Source organism: Nelumbo lutea, chromosome 1 (genome assembly GCF_056320005.1).
Source record: "Nelumbo lutea isolate HS-2025 chromosome 1, American lotus-T2T, whole genome shotgun sequence".
NCBI classification, from domain to species: Eukaryota; Viridiplantae; Streptophyta; class Magnoliopsida; order Proteales; family Nelumbonaceae; genus Nelumbo; species Nelumbo lutea.
The window spans coordinates 65607250-65625557 of NC_142684.1; the positions used below are offsets into that span (position 1 = coordinate 65607250).

General features: G+C 38.9%; 2 protein-coding genes across 5 annotated transcripts; both read right to left on the minus strand.

Moving 5' to 3' along the window:
- Positions 1-4199, minus strand: LOC148874989 (protein transport protein sft2-like). Its single transcript, XM_088964516.1, has 4 exons — positions 3701-4199; positions 1281-1548; positions 1081-1185; positions 1-356 (listed from the first exon to the last, which is right to left on the minus strand). Exons 1-4 carry the CDS (start codon positions 3895-3897, stop codon positions 246-248), a joined length of 681 nt encoding a protein of 226 aa, XP_088820642.1. The 5' UTR covers positions 3898-4199; the 3' UTR covers positions 1-245.
- A 4744-nt stretch (positions 4200-8943) lies between these two features.
- On the minus strand, positions 8944-18252 carry LOC148874990 (FKBP-like peptidyl-prolyl cis-trans isomerase family protein). Of its 4 annotated transcripts, none has more exons than XM_088963977.1 (8): positions 17956-18252; positions 17477-17680; positions 17305-17339; positions 16474-16567; positions 16142-16202; positions 10082-10127; positions 9634-9704; positions 8944-9453 (listed from the first exon to the last, which is right to left on the minus strand). In XM_088963977.1, exons 1-8 carry the CDS (start codon positions 18012-18014, stop codon positions 9376-9378), a joined length of 648 nt encoding a protein of 215 aa, XP_088820103.1. In that variant the 5' UTR covers positions 18015-18252; the 3' UTR covers positions 8944-9375. The 4 variants fall into 4 exon arrangements, with proteins under 4 accessions (XP_088820103.1, XP_088820104.1, XP_088820105.1 ...); XM_088963978.1 differs by having other exon boundaries at positions 17477-17665; positions 17956-18144; XM_088963979.1 differs by lacking the exon at positions 16474-16567 and having other exon boundaries at positions 16142-16194.
- Between the last annotated feature and the right edge of the window lie 56 nt (positions 18253-18308).

The window sequence follows — 18308 nt, forward strand, 5'->3', positions numbered from 1 at the left end:
TTCTAAAATGTATCCTGATGCCTCTAAAGACTGTGGTATTATCTCTGATACAAATATTTTGAACCTTGGGATGTGCATTCATGTAGATTCGGGAAACCAAATTGCAAACCATCATGTATTTGACCTTCAACTTTTCCATCCCCCACAGATTCAGAAACCGAATTTTTAAAATTATGTTCCTTTGCTTTTACAGGGTTAGTAGGAAGAAGGTAGCTGGTATTCAGCAAAGGCACCTCAGAATAACATCACCTGCCAAAACATTTCAATATTGAAGATGCAAGAGCCGAAGAAAGAAACTTCAATCCAGCAGATCCTCCAGGGAAGTAAGAAATAGCATAATAGGAAAGTGCAACGACCTAGCCAAAATTAGAAATGATCAAGTTCCACATTAGGTCAGAATACACTAAGCAAAAATTAGAGATGTCCTACACTAGGTCTCCAATAATAACAAATACCCACCTTCAGGTTTCTAAAACTACCATCTACCGAACTGTAATTTCAGTAACATGGGGTGATGTTCTGTTATTATTGGAAACCCTAGGAAGTGCATACGTAGTTTACCGTATTACTAAAATATAATCTTCTTTTCCCTTCAGAACAAGGGTACAGAATTCTTTTTTTTAGAATAGGTCATTGCTGAGGGGTAAAAATTAAACAATGCAAAGACAGTTATAAAACTGTAATGAGGGGCTCTAGACCCAATGTGTAGTTATAAGATTTTTTTAATTATTGCTATCTATTTGGTCAGCTAATTGCCATGTAGTCATCTCTCTCTGTCTACCCTTTGATTATGGGAGTTTTGTCTTTCACAAATCATGCACAAGTCCATCTTGGTATTAATGATCAAAAAAGGCAGTGAAATGTGGGGGAGATTGAGATAGCAAAGGAAAATAAAAGATACAAGTGACAGCAAAGTTGTAAAAATGGTACCATGGATAAAACACAAATTTTATACACAAACAAACTTCTCAAATTTTTCCTTTAAACTCACACTAGCATGAACATAATCATCAATTAATATTAAAGAAAAGAAATGCTAAAGATTTGAATGCATAAAATGGAAAGAGATGGATTTAATACCTGTAACACGGAAAAGAGGACGGATAGAATGTAACTGTGAAGCACCATAGAAACATAGATGGTACCAACCATACTGCCAATGAATACCAGTGTAAAGGGCAGCCTCTGGGGACATAATGTAAAATCAGATTAATATTATACTTGAATTAAACCAAATTACCCAAATATGTCTGGATAGAGAAGACACCAAGATAAGATACCTCTTTTGATGACATGTGTGAAAGCTGATTCCTTGGACCTTTCAGAGCAAAAAATGACCCAATGATGAGGGCACAACCAAGAGTAAAGCAGATGGCAAACTTCTGAGGCATCAGCACCATAACTGGGAGGAACATGGTGAAAGCAATGAAAATGAAAAATACTCCAGTTGCCAACAGTAAACCAAAATACATGAGAGATTTTCCAGAAGGGACATTGCTAGTAGCAGACTGAAAGCTCCCAGGCAAATCTCTCACTCCTTTTGAAACCCTGAAAGTATCAAACAAAGAAAATTCAGCCTGCATTCCCATGGCAACAATCAGATTAGCTAACAAACTAATGCACGAAACTCCAACTTATAGTATTCAAACTTCCAGGAGAAAGAAGATCTATTGAAATTCTGTTACTGTCTCAAAAAATGAAGATCAAAGCAGGCCTGAGAGGAAAAGCTTTTTAGTCATCCCAACAGTTTGGGTACATAAATCCTATTCCAAAATCTTAGTATTTTTTTTTCTATCATTACCTATTCTGTTACAGGGCTGCAAATATTGGGTAGGTAGATACAAATTTGATTTGTTTATTCAAATTTGCAATTGGATATTGAACAGTATACATAAATTAAACTAGAAATGATCAAAATATTTCAATTCATGAGTGAATTGAAAATTACTTGTATGAAACTTGAACCTATTACAGTTCAAATGGTGTTTAGTATCATGGTGGGTTGAAGTTTCAAATTTTGTACTTGATTTATGGCATTTGAGTTTGAAAAGTTAAGCTGTTCTGACCATAATTCAATGCACAATTGTTTATTACAGACTCAAACATGTAATTGCCACTAGGCACCACCATAAGACATCTGAAGTGAAGATGCTCCCTGTTGGAGGAAATGCCAAAAAGGTGTTTCCTCCAAAAACCCATGCACATAACCCAATGTACATGGTGATGCAAATGTTTGTACCTTAATCTACCCAACCAATCATGATTCTAGTATGGGAAAGTCAAAACACCTGAATGGTGCTTACATGGAAGGTTAAAGATGAACACAACACTACGGTACCAAACATTCCCTAATTGAAACACAACATCAAACCAACATTATTAATAGATACAATATAAACTTTAAGTATATTGTCATGAAATATTTTTTGATATTTTATATTGTCATGAAATATTTCAACCAATTCTAATTGCATTATGTTGGATTAGACAGGGGTTGATCCATATTTGATCCAATTATAAACATATCAAATTCGAGTTCAAATTCAGACAAATTGAATACTATTTGCAACTTTATTCCATTGTCTTATTCTATCTTTTTACACAGTTATCTTTTGAATAATAATAATAAAGAATAGCAAACATCTCATCTCTTCCCACACCTGCAGATGTTACAGCAATCTGTACAAACAAGTGGGCATAGACATTCTGTTATACCAAAGAATGATCCTTGTAACAAATGACGGAAATTCATAGAAAAGGAAGAATGAGGGAAACCAACACGTGCAGTCTTAAGTGGATGCTACATATAGCTAAGCCGAGACAGGCAACAAGCTTGGTTATTAATTTTTACGATCAATAGGCAGCTAAGCTAGTTAAACCAGATTATAATCTCAAAAGTATTTCAAGCAGAAGGTTTTGAATAATGCAAGGACATTATTCTGAAGCAAGAAATTATTCTTCTGAAGCAAGAAATTATTCATATACATTCTCAGGCTTGAGCTTTTAAAAAAATATTATAGTATGATTAGATGTTTACTCTTTGCTTGATGCTTAATCTTCCCTTTTTTAATAGGTGCGTAATCTTCCCTTCATTAACCGACCAAATGTCATTACCACTTTGATCTCTTAGAGAATGCTTGTACCACATTAAATCTAGAATACAGACATATAAAGATTTAACTTTCAAAAATATGATAACATTTACATAAGGAAGTATATTCAGGCATCATCATGTCCTTCTCCTAACCCGTATTCACTTCCAAACCTAACATACCGACAGTATGCACTGCTTTATGAAATGTGAGTTTCATGGAAAAACAAGACTAATCAATTCACCAGGACCAAATCTGCTATCTTCTACCAGTTCAACCCTCGTATCCGGCGGTTCAAATAAGTGAATAACAATTATGAATTATCTAGCAAGACAAAAATGGAGAGTGTACATCTTGATCTACCTTGAATTCTAAGACGAACAAGGTAAGCATCAGCCCAGATTAAAAGAAAACAAGAAAAGATGGAGATTGGGTACAAAAGGGGGGAAGAAGAAGAAGCAGAAGAGGTCGAAGTGTTAGTGGCCATGGAGACAAAAGGAGACCAGGATGAGGCCCCTCTGATACCATGTATCAGTATAAGACGGTGGGTAAGGGAATGATAAACTGAAAACCTAATATCTGAGCAGCAGTTTCAGAGTCGCGCTTACACGTTGAAAGTCCCAGTGACCTTATCATTGGCAGTCCTGACTGCGGCCTCGAGATCGAAACCTAGATTAGACGATCCGCTGTCTTCCGAAGATTTGGAGGCTGCATAAGAGTTCCAATCAGCGAGCAGAGACGAGGGTTTCTGCTGATCGGTGCCACTCGGCCCCCCCATGAACCAAGCTTGAGCGGTTTTCTGCATAACTTGATGACTAAACGATGACGGAAACGAATCCTCGATTTCGGACCGGAAAGCAGCAGCAATCGGAATTACTTTAACCCGTATAAGTTGGCTGATGCCTCTTCCTACTTTCTGCCATCTATGGCGTCCTGTTGAACTGTCGGTCGGAAGTTTAATTTTAATTTTGGGAATTTACAATTGAACGTGAAGGAATGTCTTTTTTCTACAACTAGCGGAGGGCCCTGACTTAACAAAATTGCAATTTCTATTTGCTACATTATAAAATACAATGGTTTCTTAACAAAAAAAAAAAAAAAAAAAAACTTGTAATTATAAGCATTTTTTAAATATTGTTGAACAAAGTATCTCATACGATCATACAGTGATAGCATCGAGAACTTCTAATTAATTCAGACAATAGCACCGTTGAGGCAATCGGTTACATTTACCCCAAATCCAATTCTTGACAAAAAAATCTTTGAATCAGTCAACAATTCATTGACTCAAGTGATCGAACCATTCATCCGTTTAACGTTTTTGGCCATTTTTTTTATGTTAGAACATGTCATCCGTTTGAACTGAATGGTCGAACTATCAATTTAGAAACTAGTGGCTAGAACGGTTCATTTCTGGGTCATTTTTTCTAGATGTCAATAATTAGATGAAATAACTTTGTAGTCATAGTCATGGAAAGGCTGGACATTGCAAGGGATTCCAAAACCTTGAAAGATAAATCCAAAGTGACATTAAACACAAAAAAAAAATGGTGGTAAATCTACTAAATTAGAAAAGCCAAGGAAAAAAATTAGAAAATTGAGTCCAAAGTTCCACTTTGAGATGGAGCTAAACATTTCAGCCTAGGCAACCAGTTCTGTTTTATCCCAATCCCAGTCCCTGGCCAAAAACTATTGAACCAATCAATGACCCATTGACTCAAGCGGTCAAACCATCAACCCGTTGACTCATTCAATGGCTTTTGGTTGTTTTTTTTTTTTTTTTTTTTTTTTGTTGTTAGAACGGGTCGTCCGTTCAAAATGGATGGCCAAACTGTCAACCCAAAAATCAGTGGCCAAAACGGTTCCATTTTCAGTTCATATGAGTCACATGATCAAATGACATAACACGTATGGTACTACTTAATGCACCTCACACACTCAAATTTTTTCCTGTAATTTTTGTTACCAGAACGGGCCGTCCGTTCGAATCGGATGATCGAACTGCCACTTTTTTTTTAAATTGGGAATCATCCAAGCAACCAGTTCTGTTTTACATTAATCCAAGTCTCTGGCCAAAAACCGTTGAATCGATCAACAACCCATTGACCTGAGCAGTCGAACCATCGACCCGTTCAATGGTTTTGGTCATTTTTTATTTTTTATTTTTAATTTGTGTTGATAGAATGGACCATCCATTTGACTCGAATGGTTGAACCGTCGACCCAAAAACCGGTGGCCAGAATGGTTCCATTTTTTGGTCGTATGAGTCACGCACTCGAATGACATAACACGTATGATATTGCTTAATGGACCTTACACTCTCAATTTTTTCCCTATAATTTTTGTTATTAAAACAGGCTGTCCATTCGAATCGTCAACCCAAAAATTGGTGGTCATAACGGTTTTATAATTTTTTGCTTGTAATTTTTATTGTCAGAATAAGCTATTTGTTCGAACCGTTGACCTGAAACCAGTGGCCAAAGGGGAGACCACCCCTATCACTTGAATATATATATATATATATATATATATATATATATATATATATATATAGATAGATAGATAGATAGATAGATAGATAGATAGATAAGATATAAGATGGAAATACATTTTAATGACAGGGGTATAAATGGAATAATAAAATCAGGGTCTTTTGACGATAACGATAACATTGAACCGTTCTTATTTTTATTAATGGGTAAGAAATGACGATTTCATGGTAAGATTTTTATAAGGGAAAATTACAAATTAGTACTCCTTACTTTGGCTTAATTTTATTTTGGTCCCCCAACTTCAAAACATGCCAACAAATACCTAAATTTCCAAAACTTGCCAACTAAATGCCTAGAGTGTCATCTAATTTTCTTTATCAATCGTCTAAATGCTTTTCTTGAGAAGTCTAAACCATTGCTATTCTTTCTCTCTTCTCTCTTTATCTAATGTGTTCCCACTCCCATGCCTTGGCTTAATGACTGCAAGCATTACCATTTTCTTGCAAAACTTATACCTTTGTTTCATCTTATTGAAGAAGAAAATAATGAACATTGTTTTATTTTGAAGGGTAATTTTGATATTTTCAAAAGTTTTTAGTTGCACATGATGTTATGTAATACACATTTTGAAGGGTAATTTTGTTTCATCATGTGTATCACATAACATCATGTGATGCACATAACTGACAGTTGTTAATGATAAGTACTAAGCTGACACATTTTGAAAGTTTAGATACTGAATTGACATATTTTAAAGTTTGGGGACTAAAGCGAAACTATACCCAAAGTATAAGGTACTAATCTACAATTTTCCTTTTTTATAAATACTAAAAAATCCTCCCCTATCATTTGTTGAAATACTTGAAACTCCCTTATCAGAATACATTATACAACATGTCATATTTGAGGGAATGAATAAATGATTCCTTTACCCTTAAGTATTCATTGAAATTTCAAAACATGTTGAAAGATTTGAGCTTAGGGCATGATGCATAATGTTTTGAAGTCTACAACCATCATTACAAATTTTCAAAACACCTCGTTATATCTGATAGAAGTAGAACAAAATAACATTTTTAGGTAATATAGAAGTAGCTTCGCTCCATTTCACACCAAGGTTCAAAACACCGATACGCCCCTCTAGGGTTGTTTGTTGGGAGTTTTGACTGGTTCAGGGGTAGATGGACATTAAACCAATCCCTCTGAAGCAGATTTGAAAAAAAAAAAAAAAAAAAAAAAAAAAAAAACTATCAATACTACCCGATATTCCTCTACCGATGTATTGGGCGTATCAATATTTTGAACCTTGCACCATGCTATAATATAGCTAGTACGTTTTTATCCATTAGAAAGTGGTGCATGAATATACCTAGACCTGATGGGCTAAATACTTTTTTTTTTAAATACAAGATAATAATTGAGGAATCGATTGAGGAAACTATCAAGGCCTTTTTCCACTCTAGGAAAATGACTAGGGTGGGATTAGCAGTGGCAATTGGGTGGGTTAGGTTGGGTTTGGTTTGGGTCGAGCTTCAACCCAACCCACTAACCCACCAATTCATTAATGACACAATTATATAAAATTAAATGGGTTAGGTTCAACCCTAACTCATTTTGACCCAATCCAATCCGCCCAAACCCATTAATCTTATATTTATGTACTTAAAAAAAAAACTAACTCTCTCTTGAAAAATAAGTTGGTCATTGCTTGATGGTAATAGTAGTTGCTATTTACACAAGAGGTGAAGGTTTAAATCACATTACATGCATGTTATTTTTACACAAGCAACGAAGCCATTTGACTATGTTTGGGTTTTGGGTTTGACCGAACTACTTATGTTCAAGCCGGATAGACCAACTTGAACTATCTAATTGGATTATCTTTGAGCTAATCACATCAAGAGTGGTTGGACCATTTGGATTCAGATCAATCCAGTCGGACCATACTGGACTAGTTCAATCAATGGTGAATTGACTTGGACCAGCCCATATCAGGTTTTGTGCATGGGTTTGGGACCAAACTGACTGGCCCGAAGTGGGTCAAGGGAAGTAAATTAGACTTGTCCAGATTCGGGTCAGGTTGTACAAATACAAGCCAGGTCGGACAATCCAAATCAAACCAAAGCAAGTGAGCGAATTTTAGGTCAGGTCAAACTGAACCATCATGTCTAGATTGTTTTGGATTCAGGTTGACTGTATTGGCCTACTTTGGGTCGTGTTGAAGTTCGGACTAGGCTGACCGATCCAAAGGAACCGAACCGAGGTGATTAGGTTGGTTCATATTTAGACCAAGTTGAGCTAGTCCGGATTTAGGTCTAGTTCATTTGGATTTGAAGTGTGCTGATTTGAGACAAAACTAATTTTAGTCAATAATTAATAATGGATGATCAACCCATTTCCAACCCACCAAGTAAATGGGTGGGTTCGACGGGTTGGGTGAAAAATTGCCACCCCTAAGTGGGATGCCTAGTGACCAATTCAAGTACAAACCATTTGCATACATGGAGAGAAGGAAATCAAATAGGAACTTGGATTCAATCCTCACAAGACCATGCTCACACCATATTCACAGCCAAGAATTTTTTATGAGTGGATTGGGGGGGGGGGGGGAGAATGAATATGGATGGCCATTGATGAAGCCAACCCTTGGGGTGGGGGGAGTGAGGGAGAGAGAGAATATACATGAAGAGTGGCGCAACAGCTTGTATATTATTCATTGAAAGATATTCCCAATACACAATTGCAAGTGGCTGTGAGTATAATATGAGCATTGTCTTGTGACGACTGAATCTGATGTCATCAAACAACTGATTAAGGCCAATTTAGGTCATGAGAGAGTTTCTTTTTTTTTTCTTTTTTCTTTTTGATGAACAGATTTATATTTTTAATGAACACATAAGACCAAATGCTAACCATTATTAACCAAGTCTAAATTAGTACAAAAGTACCCTTTCTTATGATAGAGATCAGAAATTTATAGGTGGTTGTATTACTAATCAAACACGTTGACTAAAGGTTTGTGTAAGGGCTCAAAATGCCTATCGACTTTTAATAAGCGATGCACTCACTCTAATCAATAAAAGGGATGAACCCTGATAAATATGTAGGTCGAATCCTCGAATCTCGGGTCAAGGTCTAGTTTTGTAAAACTTGGTTATCTTGGTTGGTGACATATTTGGCATGATCTGGTTTGATCACACAAGGAACATTCCATTTTTATTGAGTGCTGAATTTAGCAGGAAACAAAACAACTCTGATAATCAGAGTTAGGAAAAAGAGAAGAATAAATATGTTAGATAGTACTGAAATAAATGGCCAAACAGCTTTTATTAGCAGTGGAAGATTAATATAATCTTGTATGAGAATGAAGGAAACCATCGAGACATATTGAAGTTTTCCATATGGAGAGAAGAATAAATGTCCACACAGATCATATTATATGGTGGTTTCCTAAATGAATGGGAAAAACTCTGCAGAAAATCCTGAAGCATGGGGCAGTCTAAAAATGTTGACGGTACTGAAATGAATACCTTTTCAAGGTGGTTACAATTACAAAATTACAGGAAACAAAGCAACTCTGATAATAAAACATGACTGCGCAATGCTTTAGATGGGAAAAAGACAGAGATATACACTTCCGACTGAAACTTCAGGACCTCAAAGAAATGACATTAAGCTTCTTAAAGAACAATCTCAACATTTTTGGCTTCTTTCTAGGATCCGATAAATAACTCAGAACTATGTAGACATATCTTACAAAAGCCAACTCTGATTGTAATACTGGTATAAGCTCATAGCACCTTCAGAAGCTGTACCTCAAATACCAAAGGTTCATTTGCATGAGAAAGAAGGCTACGTCGAGGACCAAACTACAATCAACAACCATAATACAGAACAAATTAGTATTATTTATGGCAAATCAGTGCCTTTTCATTGTTATATACAGTGGCTTTTTGTTGATCTAATGAATGCAGATATTACTGGTAGCCATTAAGGGCTACCACTAGAAGACTACAGATTAATGACAAACAAGACAGAAAGGACAAAACCTCATCAGGGATTGGTTTCAAGTTTTCATTTATGTATCCAACAGTAGGAGGTATTAATGCTCTTCTCTTCCCTGCAAAGTAAACCATAAAAGATTAAGTCGTATAAGTAATTCCTAATGAAGAAAAGGTATATGTATATAAAAAATAATAGCTCTTAAGGTTTTTGAAATGAGCAGGTCTTCTGAAGAACAGTTATTTTAGTCCTTGACTCTTCGGTTTCATTTAATTGTAAAAAATTGTTTGTCTGGTAGGAAAGGAATATATGAAGTATATTCAGGGCACTCCTCTCTAACTGCAATTGGCAGATATGCCACTGACCCACACCAATAAGCACCCCTTGGTTGGAAGACAAGGTAGCAATATATAAGCAACCTCAGAGCTATGCACCACTAAGATGTTAGCTAGTATGATACTGAATGCTATGAGATATAATAGCTATAAATCTTACCTCCAACCCTCATGCCAATCAAGACCTCCTTCAGGCCCTCTATTATCTGTTAAAATAGGGCAATATAAATTATTAGAACTTTAAGTGTGATCTTAAACTAATGTAAAGTTGTAGAATTGATTTTCTAGATGAGAGGATTGTATATCATAATATAAAAGCTGGAGAGTAGATGAAAGGATGTATACTGATGTACAATATACAGAAAAGATTCCACCCACTATAAATCCTGGTAACCAGGGTGGCAAGTATGCCAGGTACTGGGTAATAAACCCATTGCTATCCTTACAACCATTCCCAACAAGTTTTTTTCCTTTCTTTATTGGAAGCTTGGTGCCAATCCCAACAAGTTTTGCTAATACATTACTGAGTAAGTCCGGGTGATTGCAACATTTCATGCAGCTAAACAGCCATGTGAGCACCTTGTGTCAGACCCAAAAATCAGGCATTCTGTTTTCAGAAGTTAGATTAGTTAAGGAGTGTCTTGTATTTAGTTTGGATTATAGTTCGATCCAAACCAACCTGGACTATATGCACTTAGTAATGACATTAAGTTGGCTGGGTTAGGGTGGAGAGTGGCAATTTGGCACTTCAGTTTGGGTTCTAGGTCGATCCAGTCCAACTTGGCATGCAGGTGTCCTAGGAGCGGTGCATGCTGGGATCAAATCTACCTCATTAACAGAGGATAGTGAAAGGAAACAGTGGGAGAATTTCAGGCCTTAAATCACTTTGCCACTTCAAAGATTAATAGATCCTTCAACATTCTTTGCTAAACAACCTGACTAACAGTCCTGCTCCCACAACACCCCCACCCACAAACATACACATACAAAAACATATAGTGAAAGGAAACAGTGGGAGAATTTCAGGCCTTAAATCACTTTGCCACTTCAAAGATTAATAGATCCTTCAACATTCTTTGCTAAACAACCTGACTAACAGTCCTGCTCCCACAACACCCCCACCCACAAACATACACATACAAAAACATATATACAAACTTAGCAAGACAGCCTAGACTAGATGAGCCTGCTAACATACTAACAATAATCATATCTGTAATATCTGTATATACCACCCGCTACCTTTTCTTTCCTCTTACCTGTGGACTGCTGGTTCCATGTTGTTCTTCTGCTATCACATAGGAAGGTAATGTCACCAATAACAATGACGTCCATGAAATTAAAAAAATGATCACCATCATTATTAGTTGGTTAATGGAGCTAGACAACCACTTCACAAAGACTCTAAAGTTAGCTGCTCTACTGCTTTACAAAAATTACAAAGTATTTTAAATTTACTTTAGACTTAACAGAAATAAGTAAAAATATTCTAATTTCTAAAATGCTTTCTGATATATAAAAAGTTAGAAATTCCATGTCCTGGATTCAAATTAAAAAAAAGGTAAAATACAAAAACCTCCCCTGAAGTTTCTGACAATCATAAAAACCTCCCCTGAAGTTTCTGACAATCATAAAACCTCCCCTATAGTTTCATTTTAACAAATACATCCCCTGAACTTTTGAGCAAGGTTTTTAAAACCGAACCGGACAACGAACTGGTCAGGGGTCCAGTTCCCAGGTAAGACGGTCCGACCGTTTGAATCGAACGGATGGTCAGTTGTGACAAAAAAATAAAATAAAAACGGCCAAAACCGTTGACGGTTCGAACGGTTCAACCGCCCGGGTCAGCAGTTTGCTGACCAAATCAATGGTTTTTGGCGAAATAACAATTCTGGGGTAAAACGGAACCAGTCACCTGATGAGATCCCAGTTTTTTCGGTCCAACCATCCGGTCTGGTCTGGTTTTGAAAACCATGCTTTTGAGAAACTTGACAAAAACCTCCCTTTTTTCCAAATACCCATTCTACCCTTTTATAAATTATTTTACATACAAAATTACTGAAATAACGCTATTTTAACTCGACAAAAACGTTAGAAGATGACCGTTAAAGGAGGCTTTTGTCAAATTAAAACATGGTCATTTCAGTAAAACTGGTACACAAGTCTAACATTTTCTGTCTGGGAAGGTGATGAAGGGAGGTTCTTGTCAAGTTTCTCAAAAGTTCAGGAGAGGTATTTGTTAAAATGAAACTATAAGGGAGGTTTCTGTATTTTACCCTAAAAATAGTACTCCTTTTTTTACCATAAATCTTAATACAGAGATAATAAGGGCACAAGTCATCAAACCTGATGAGGGCAGGTTTGGCCCTCCACTGACATCATGACACATGGCATATCAAAACAGCTGGACTACATCCTAGCATCACCTAGGCAACAACTTGCCTTAGCCAAAATAGGGTCCCAGTTGGTGACCTGCCTCTGCCGCCGACCTGGTGACCTACTTCTACTGCCGACCTGGAGACTTGCTTCTGCCGCCAACCTAGAGACCTGCCTCAGCCGCCGACCTAGCGATCTACTTTTATCGCCGACCTGGCGACCTACCTTTGCCGCCGACGTGGCGACCTAGCGACCTGCCTTTGCCGTTGACTTGGCGATCTACTTCTATCGCCGACCTGGCGACTTGGCGATCTGCCTTTATCGCCAACCTGGCGACCTACCTTTCTAGAAGCTTAATAGTTGTCTCCGAACCTTTCGGGATCATGCCGCATAACTGTAGGCCTTATCCTCATCCCACTCGAATCGGAGGGAAATAGTAAGCCTTATTAACTGGCACGTTATCCTCCTTCCAAAGCGGAACGGACCTCTACGTTGTGGGTCGAGGATTTCGGGAGCGCTTCGCAAAACCCACGGCAGCCCAACTATATAAGGGCATCAGCCCCTGAGACCTAGGTAGATGCACAATTTTTAGTTCTCGCAGCTCTCCAGCTCTCTCACATTTAGCTATCTTAAATCTTCGATTCACTAACTTAAGCATCGGAGTGCCCTGCCCGGGTAAAGCAACCCGGGCACTCTTTCACTGTTTCCTTGCAGGTCGCATTAGAGCCACCTCTCCAGCTTGTCACCATTTAGCTAGGCATCAGAGCCACCTCTCCAGCTCGTCACCACTCAATTAGGCATCAAAGCCACCTCTCCAGCTCGTCACCATTCAACTAGGCGTCCAAGCCACCTTCCAGGTAGGAACCATTCAGCTAGGCGTCCAAGCCACCTTCTAGGTAGGGATTATTCAGTCAGGCATCTGAGTTACTAGCCAACTGGGAGCTACCAAAATGCGCATTATCAATTGGCACCGTCGGTTGGAAACGCTACAAAAGGCTATGTTCTCACCCGATTCTCTGAGCCTCGAGTAATAACATCTTTAAGCAACAACAATAGCGCTTAATCGAAAGAACCCCCTAGGGGGGTAGAAGCAAAATGATTAACCCAAACAAGTTCTCGTAGTCTTGCCCGGATAGAATATCCCCAATTGTGAGGCCACTCCCATATGTCGAGCTCTATGTGCTCTCTACGAGAATTGACAACCAATAGAATGTGAGGCCACCCCACAGGTTGAGCCCTCCGTGGTTCTCGTGGGAGTTGATAGCCAACAAACTGTGAGGTCGCTTTGCAAATTGAGCCCTCCATGCTTTACGTGGGAGTTGATGACCAGCAGGTTGTGGAGCCGCCCTCGCAAGTCAATCTTGTCGAGGTGATGAGGTGTCTGTAGGCCGAGGTGCTGAGAGCAAAACTAGACTGTCAAAATTTCGACGACTTGGCGACTTGGAGACCTACCTCCGAACTGGCGACCTACTCCCACCGACCTAGCGATCTGCCTCTACCGCCGAGATGGCGACCTACTTCCACCGACCTAGCGGCACACATAATCAGCCCGAATGAGCCTTGTTAGCCTTGTTTGTGAGGTCGCCCCTACAGGTCGAGCCCTCCATGGCTCCCGCAGGAGTCAGCGGCCAACAGACTGTAGTCGCCCTTATGGGTTGAGCCTTTCAAGGTTCCCATGCGAACTGGAAAACTGCAGTTAGTAAAGCTGCCGCCGTAGGTTGAGATCCTTGTGGCTTATCGTAGAAGTGGACGACCAACACCTTAGAGGACTGACACAGTGCAGCCGTGATACTGACCCGCTATTTAAATTCCAACATCAACACACATATCGCAAGGGGAAGCCAAACCGCTTTCAGCATCAAGAAACCCTAAGCCGACCTTAAAATATGTTGGTAACAGGCCAAAGGACCTACAACAAAGCACAGATCTACTCCCTTCGTTGAGCTGATCTCAGCTTGGGAGTGGGGGGCAATTGATGAGGGCAGATTTGGCCCTCCACTGACATCATGACACATGGCATATCAGAACAGCTAGACTACATCCTAGCATCACCTAGGCGGCAACTTGCCTTAGCCAAAATGGGGTCCTAGCTGCCGACTGCCTCTGCCGCCGACTTGGTGACCTACTTCTACTGCCGACCTGGCGACCTACCTCTACTGCCGACCTGGCAACCTACTTCTGCCACCGACCTAGAGACCTGCCTCGGCCGTTGACTTGGTGATCTACTTCTATCGCTGACCTGGCGACCTACCTCTGTCGCCGACGTGGCGACCTAGCGACCTGCCTCTGCCGCCGACCTGGCAACCTAATTCTTCTACCAACCTAGAGACCTGCCTTTGCCGTTGATCTGGCGATCTACTTCTATCGCCAACTTGGTGACTTGGCGATGTGCCTCTATCACCAACCTAGCGACCTACCTTTCTAGAAGCTTGCTAGTTGTCTCCGAACCTTTCGGGATCACGCCGCGTAACTGTAGGCCTTATCCTCATCCTGCCCGAATCGGAGGGAAACGATAAGCCTTATTAACTGGCACGTTATCCTCCTTCCAAAGCGGAACGGACCTCTACGTCGTGGGCCGAGGATTCTGGGAGCGTTTTCGAGACACATGACAACCCAACTATGTAAGGGCATCAGCCGCTGAGATCTAGGTAGATGCGCAATTTTTAGTTCTCGCAGCTCTCCAGATCTCTCACATCTAGCTATCTTAAAATATCTAATTCACTAACTTAAGCATCGGAGTGCCCACCCCGAGTAAAGCAAGCCGGGCACTCTGACATTGTTTCCTTGCAAGTCGCACTAGAGCCACCTCTCCAGCTTGCCACCATTTAGCTAGGCATTAGAGCCACCTCTCCATCTCGTCACCACTCAATTAGGCATCAAAGCCACCTCTCTAGCTCATCACCACTTAGTTAGGCATCAAAGCCACCTCTCCAACTTGTCATCATTCAGCTAGGCATCAGAGCCACCTCTCCAGCTCGTCACCATTCAACTAGGTGTTCAAGCCACCTTCCAGGTGGGAACCATTCAGCTAGGTGTCCAAGCCACCTTCCAGGTAGGGATTATTCAGCTAGGCATCTGAGTCACTAGCCAGCCGGGAGATGCCAAAATGCGCATCATCAAAACCTACTCTCAATAAAGAGGTCAGATCCATACTTTGTTTTAGTACATAATGATCACAAGTACAGATAGATCATCTAATCTGTAAGAAAATTTCCAATACAACTAGGACATCCTAAAAATCTATTATTTATATGCTTAGATTCAAATTAGGACTAAAATCCAAGAGGAAATAATGTGAGTGAAACACTCTAGGACTCTATAAATGAAGTTAAAAAGAAACTCTAGCTTCTTGCAACCAAGCTAGTAGATTTTCTAGCATCCATTTTCCCACAAAAAATGTAAAGAAACACTCAAACAATGAAGCAAAATATAACTGCCACCTAAAACTTGATGAATAGTAAATGTAAATAATATAAACAATTTAGAACCCAAGGATAACTGAGGTAACTAAAAATTACATTTTTCTGTCAAAGACTAATATGCTATTTGAAATTTTGAATTTAAGTGATAGCTCAATTTTTTATTTAGTGGATGCTCCTGAAATTGTTAAAAAAGCAGTACAAATAACTTTTCTAACAGAATGAAAAATCAAGCTAGACATTTTGACATAGAAAACTGCAACAGGAAGTATAGTAGCTGAATTGAAGCTTAAATCAACTACATCAAATTGCACCAAGGTCATTACTCATGCTTGTTTTGGACTTTTGGGTCATTGACAATTGATAGTGGAAAACCAAAACTTTCAGGTTGCATTTCAGTATATGAGAACAGATCATCAACTAACCTGCTTATTGTCCAAAGGAAGTGTAACAGGATTGCTTTCTCCACTGAATTGATCTACAGTGCTACATTCAAATATGACAAACTGATGTGAAGAGAGCAGTCTCAGCCAGAAATTAGAAGTTCACGATCTTAGGAAGAAAAAAATGGAATCAGTAACTACGAGAAACAAAAGTCAAAATGGAATCAGCCACCATCCTCTGGTTGAATATTTTGAGATCATCAGCTCGTGTAACTAGAATTTTTTTTTGAGAAAAGTTAGCAATTTTAACTTTTAATAAGATCATACACATAATAGTTTGATATAAATATGTAAGCAGGAAAAGAAAACCCTACCTATGGACAAAATATCCATTTGAACGTCGACAGACATAATTAATTTCAACAAGATCTCCTTCATGAGCTTCTGGCCCATTCCCTTCAATAATATCTTGAAATGGAAGTTCAGAGAGTTAGTGTGGTAAAATGGTACCTAGACATATGATACCTTGGTACCTGTTACAAAGGTGCTCTATCGTGTTGGATACTTCAATTTTTTGTGTAAATTTCATATCCAGAATTATGTCCAGCCACATTTTTCTGGAGTCTCATCAGTGATCTATTTCAACCAATGAACTCAATGACAATTGATGTTGTAGACTAGAGATGTCATTTCCATTGAATATACATCTGTATTTCATGTTGAAGCAGTAGTGTTACTATGATTTCTTATCAGTCTCCACACGGTCATTTTTGTTTTTTCCTAGGTATAAATCATGCCATGTTTACTGATCCTGGTCCATATGACTGCATTTCAGGTCATTTTATTTTGCCTAAGCATAATAAAGGGAATAAACCTTCACCTGTGCACATGTCAACTAAAGGTTTTGATCCTTTTTTTTCCTTTGGGGGGGGGGGGGGGGGGGGGGAGGGGAGTACAAAACATGAATGTTTTCCTGCCTGGACTAACAGAAAAAAATTGCCATCCTAGTGTACGTACAAGCTTACTGACAAAACATAGCAGATAAAACCAATGACGAATAGCCACATGGAACAAGCAATACTTAGTTAATGGGCAACCCAGGGCCAAGGGGTTACCATATGGAAACTGGAAAAACAAAAATAATCAGTACCTTTCTTAAAATTGACATTGAGAAATAAAATGATGAAACGAAATGAAATCTTCACCTTGAACTCTCACCCCACTAGCCAGCTTCAGGGTCCTGGATGCTTCAAATTCCAAGTAGCCATTGATTATAAAGACTGGTCACAATTGTTAAAACAAGGAAATTAACGTATTCAACCAGTTCTTTGACTGTTGAGAATTACACCTAAAATACTACATATAAAATTTTCTCACCGAATTACTTCAACTTCCTTCATATCTAGCATTTCTGCTGCAGGAGCAGGACAGACAGGTAGAAAGGCAGAACTGAATCCCAAAAACTCCAAAAACAGTCTCCTTGATGATCTGGAGACTGCCAGAGAAGAAAATTTGCCTTGTAGCTCCTTAACCCGGGCTCTCTTGGGCTGACCAATGGCAATGGAACTGGGTATGTAATTTCTACAGGTCAAATTTAATGATTCAATTCAAATCTCTTAAGGGAAGAGATTTTGCCACATATTGATTCATGTAATAAGAAAATGCAACAAAAAAAATCATATCCTATAAAAAACTGGAATGAATTCCATGGTTTAATTAATGAAAAAAAAAGTAAAACTGAACTTCTCTGTATTCGATTAATCCGACTCAGCTCAAAAAAAAGTAAAAAATCATACCCTACATAACTGCATTTTTATGCAAAAACGAACATTAGGTATTGAAATTGAAGTACTCACTTTCGAGTTGTGGGAGCGCATCTGAACTGGGCAATGGTTTGTAGCGAACGAACTTCCATTTTCAGTCTGTCTCAGGGCCGAAGAGAGAAGAGAGAAAATGCCGAAGTCCAGAGACCCCCGGTCCAGTCGTAACTCGTAACTACTAACTAATGGATAAAGCAACAAAGGATGGACCACCGAAAGAACTGGAAATGCCATTCCGATTCCGATTTCAGACCGAACCAAACGGGGCCTTATACTCTTTCTATGCACTTCTACTTCTGCTGCTCTGCACGTATAAACTCACGTGCCATACTCGTAACGGTTCATTGTTGAGATTTAGATAATAGAAGAATCTAGAAACCCTAGTAGCT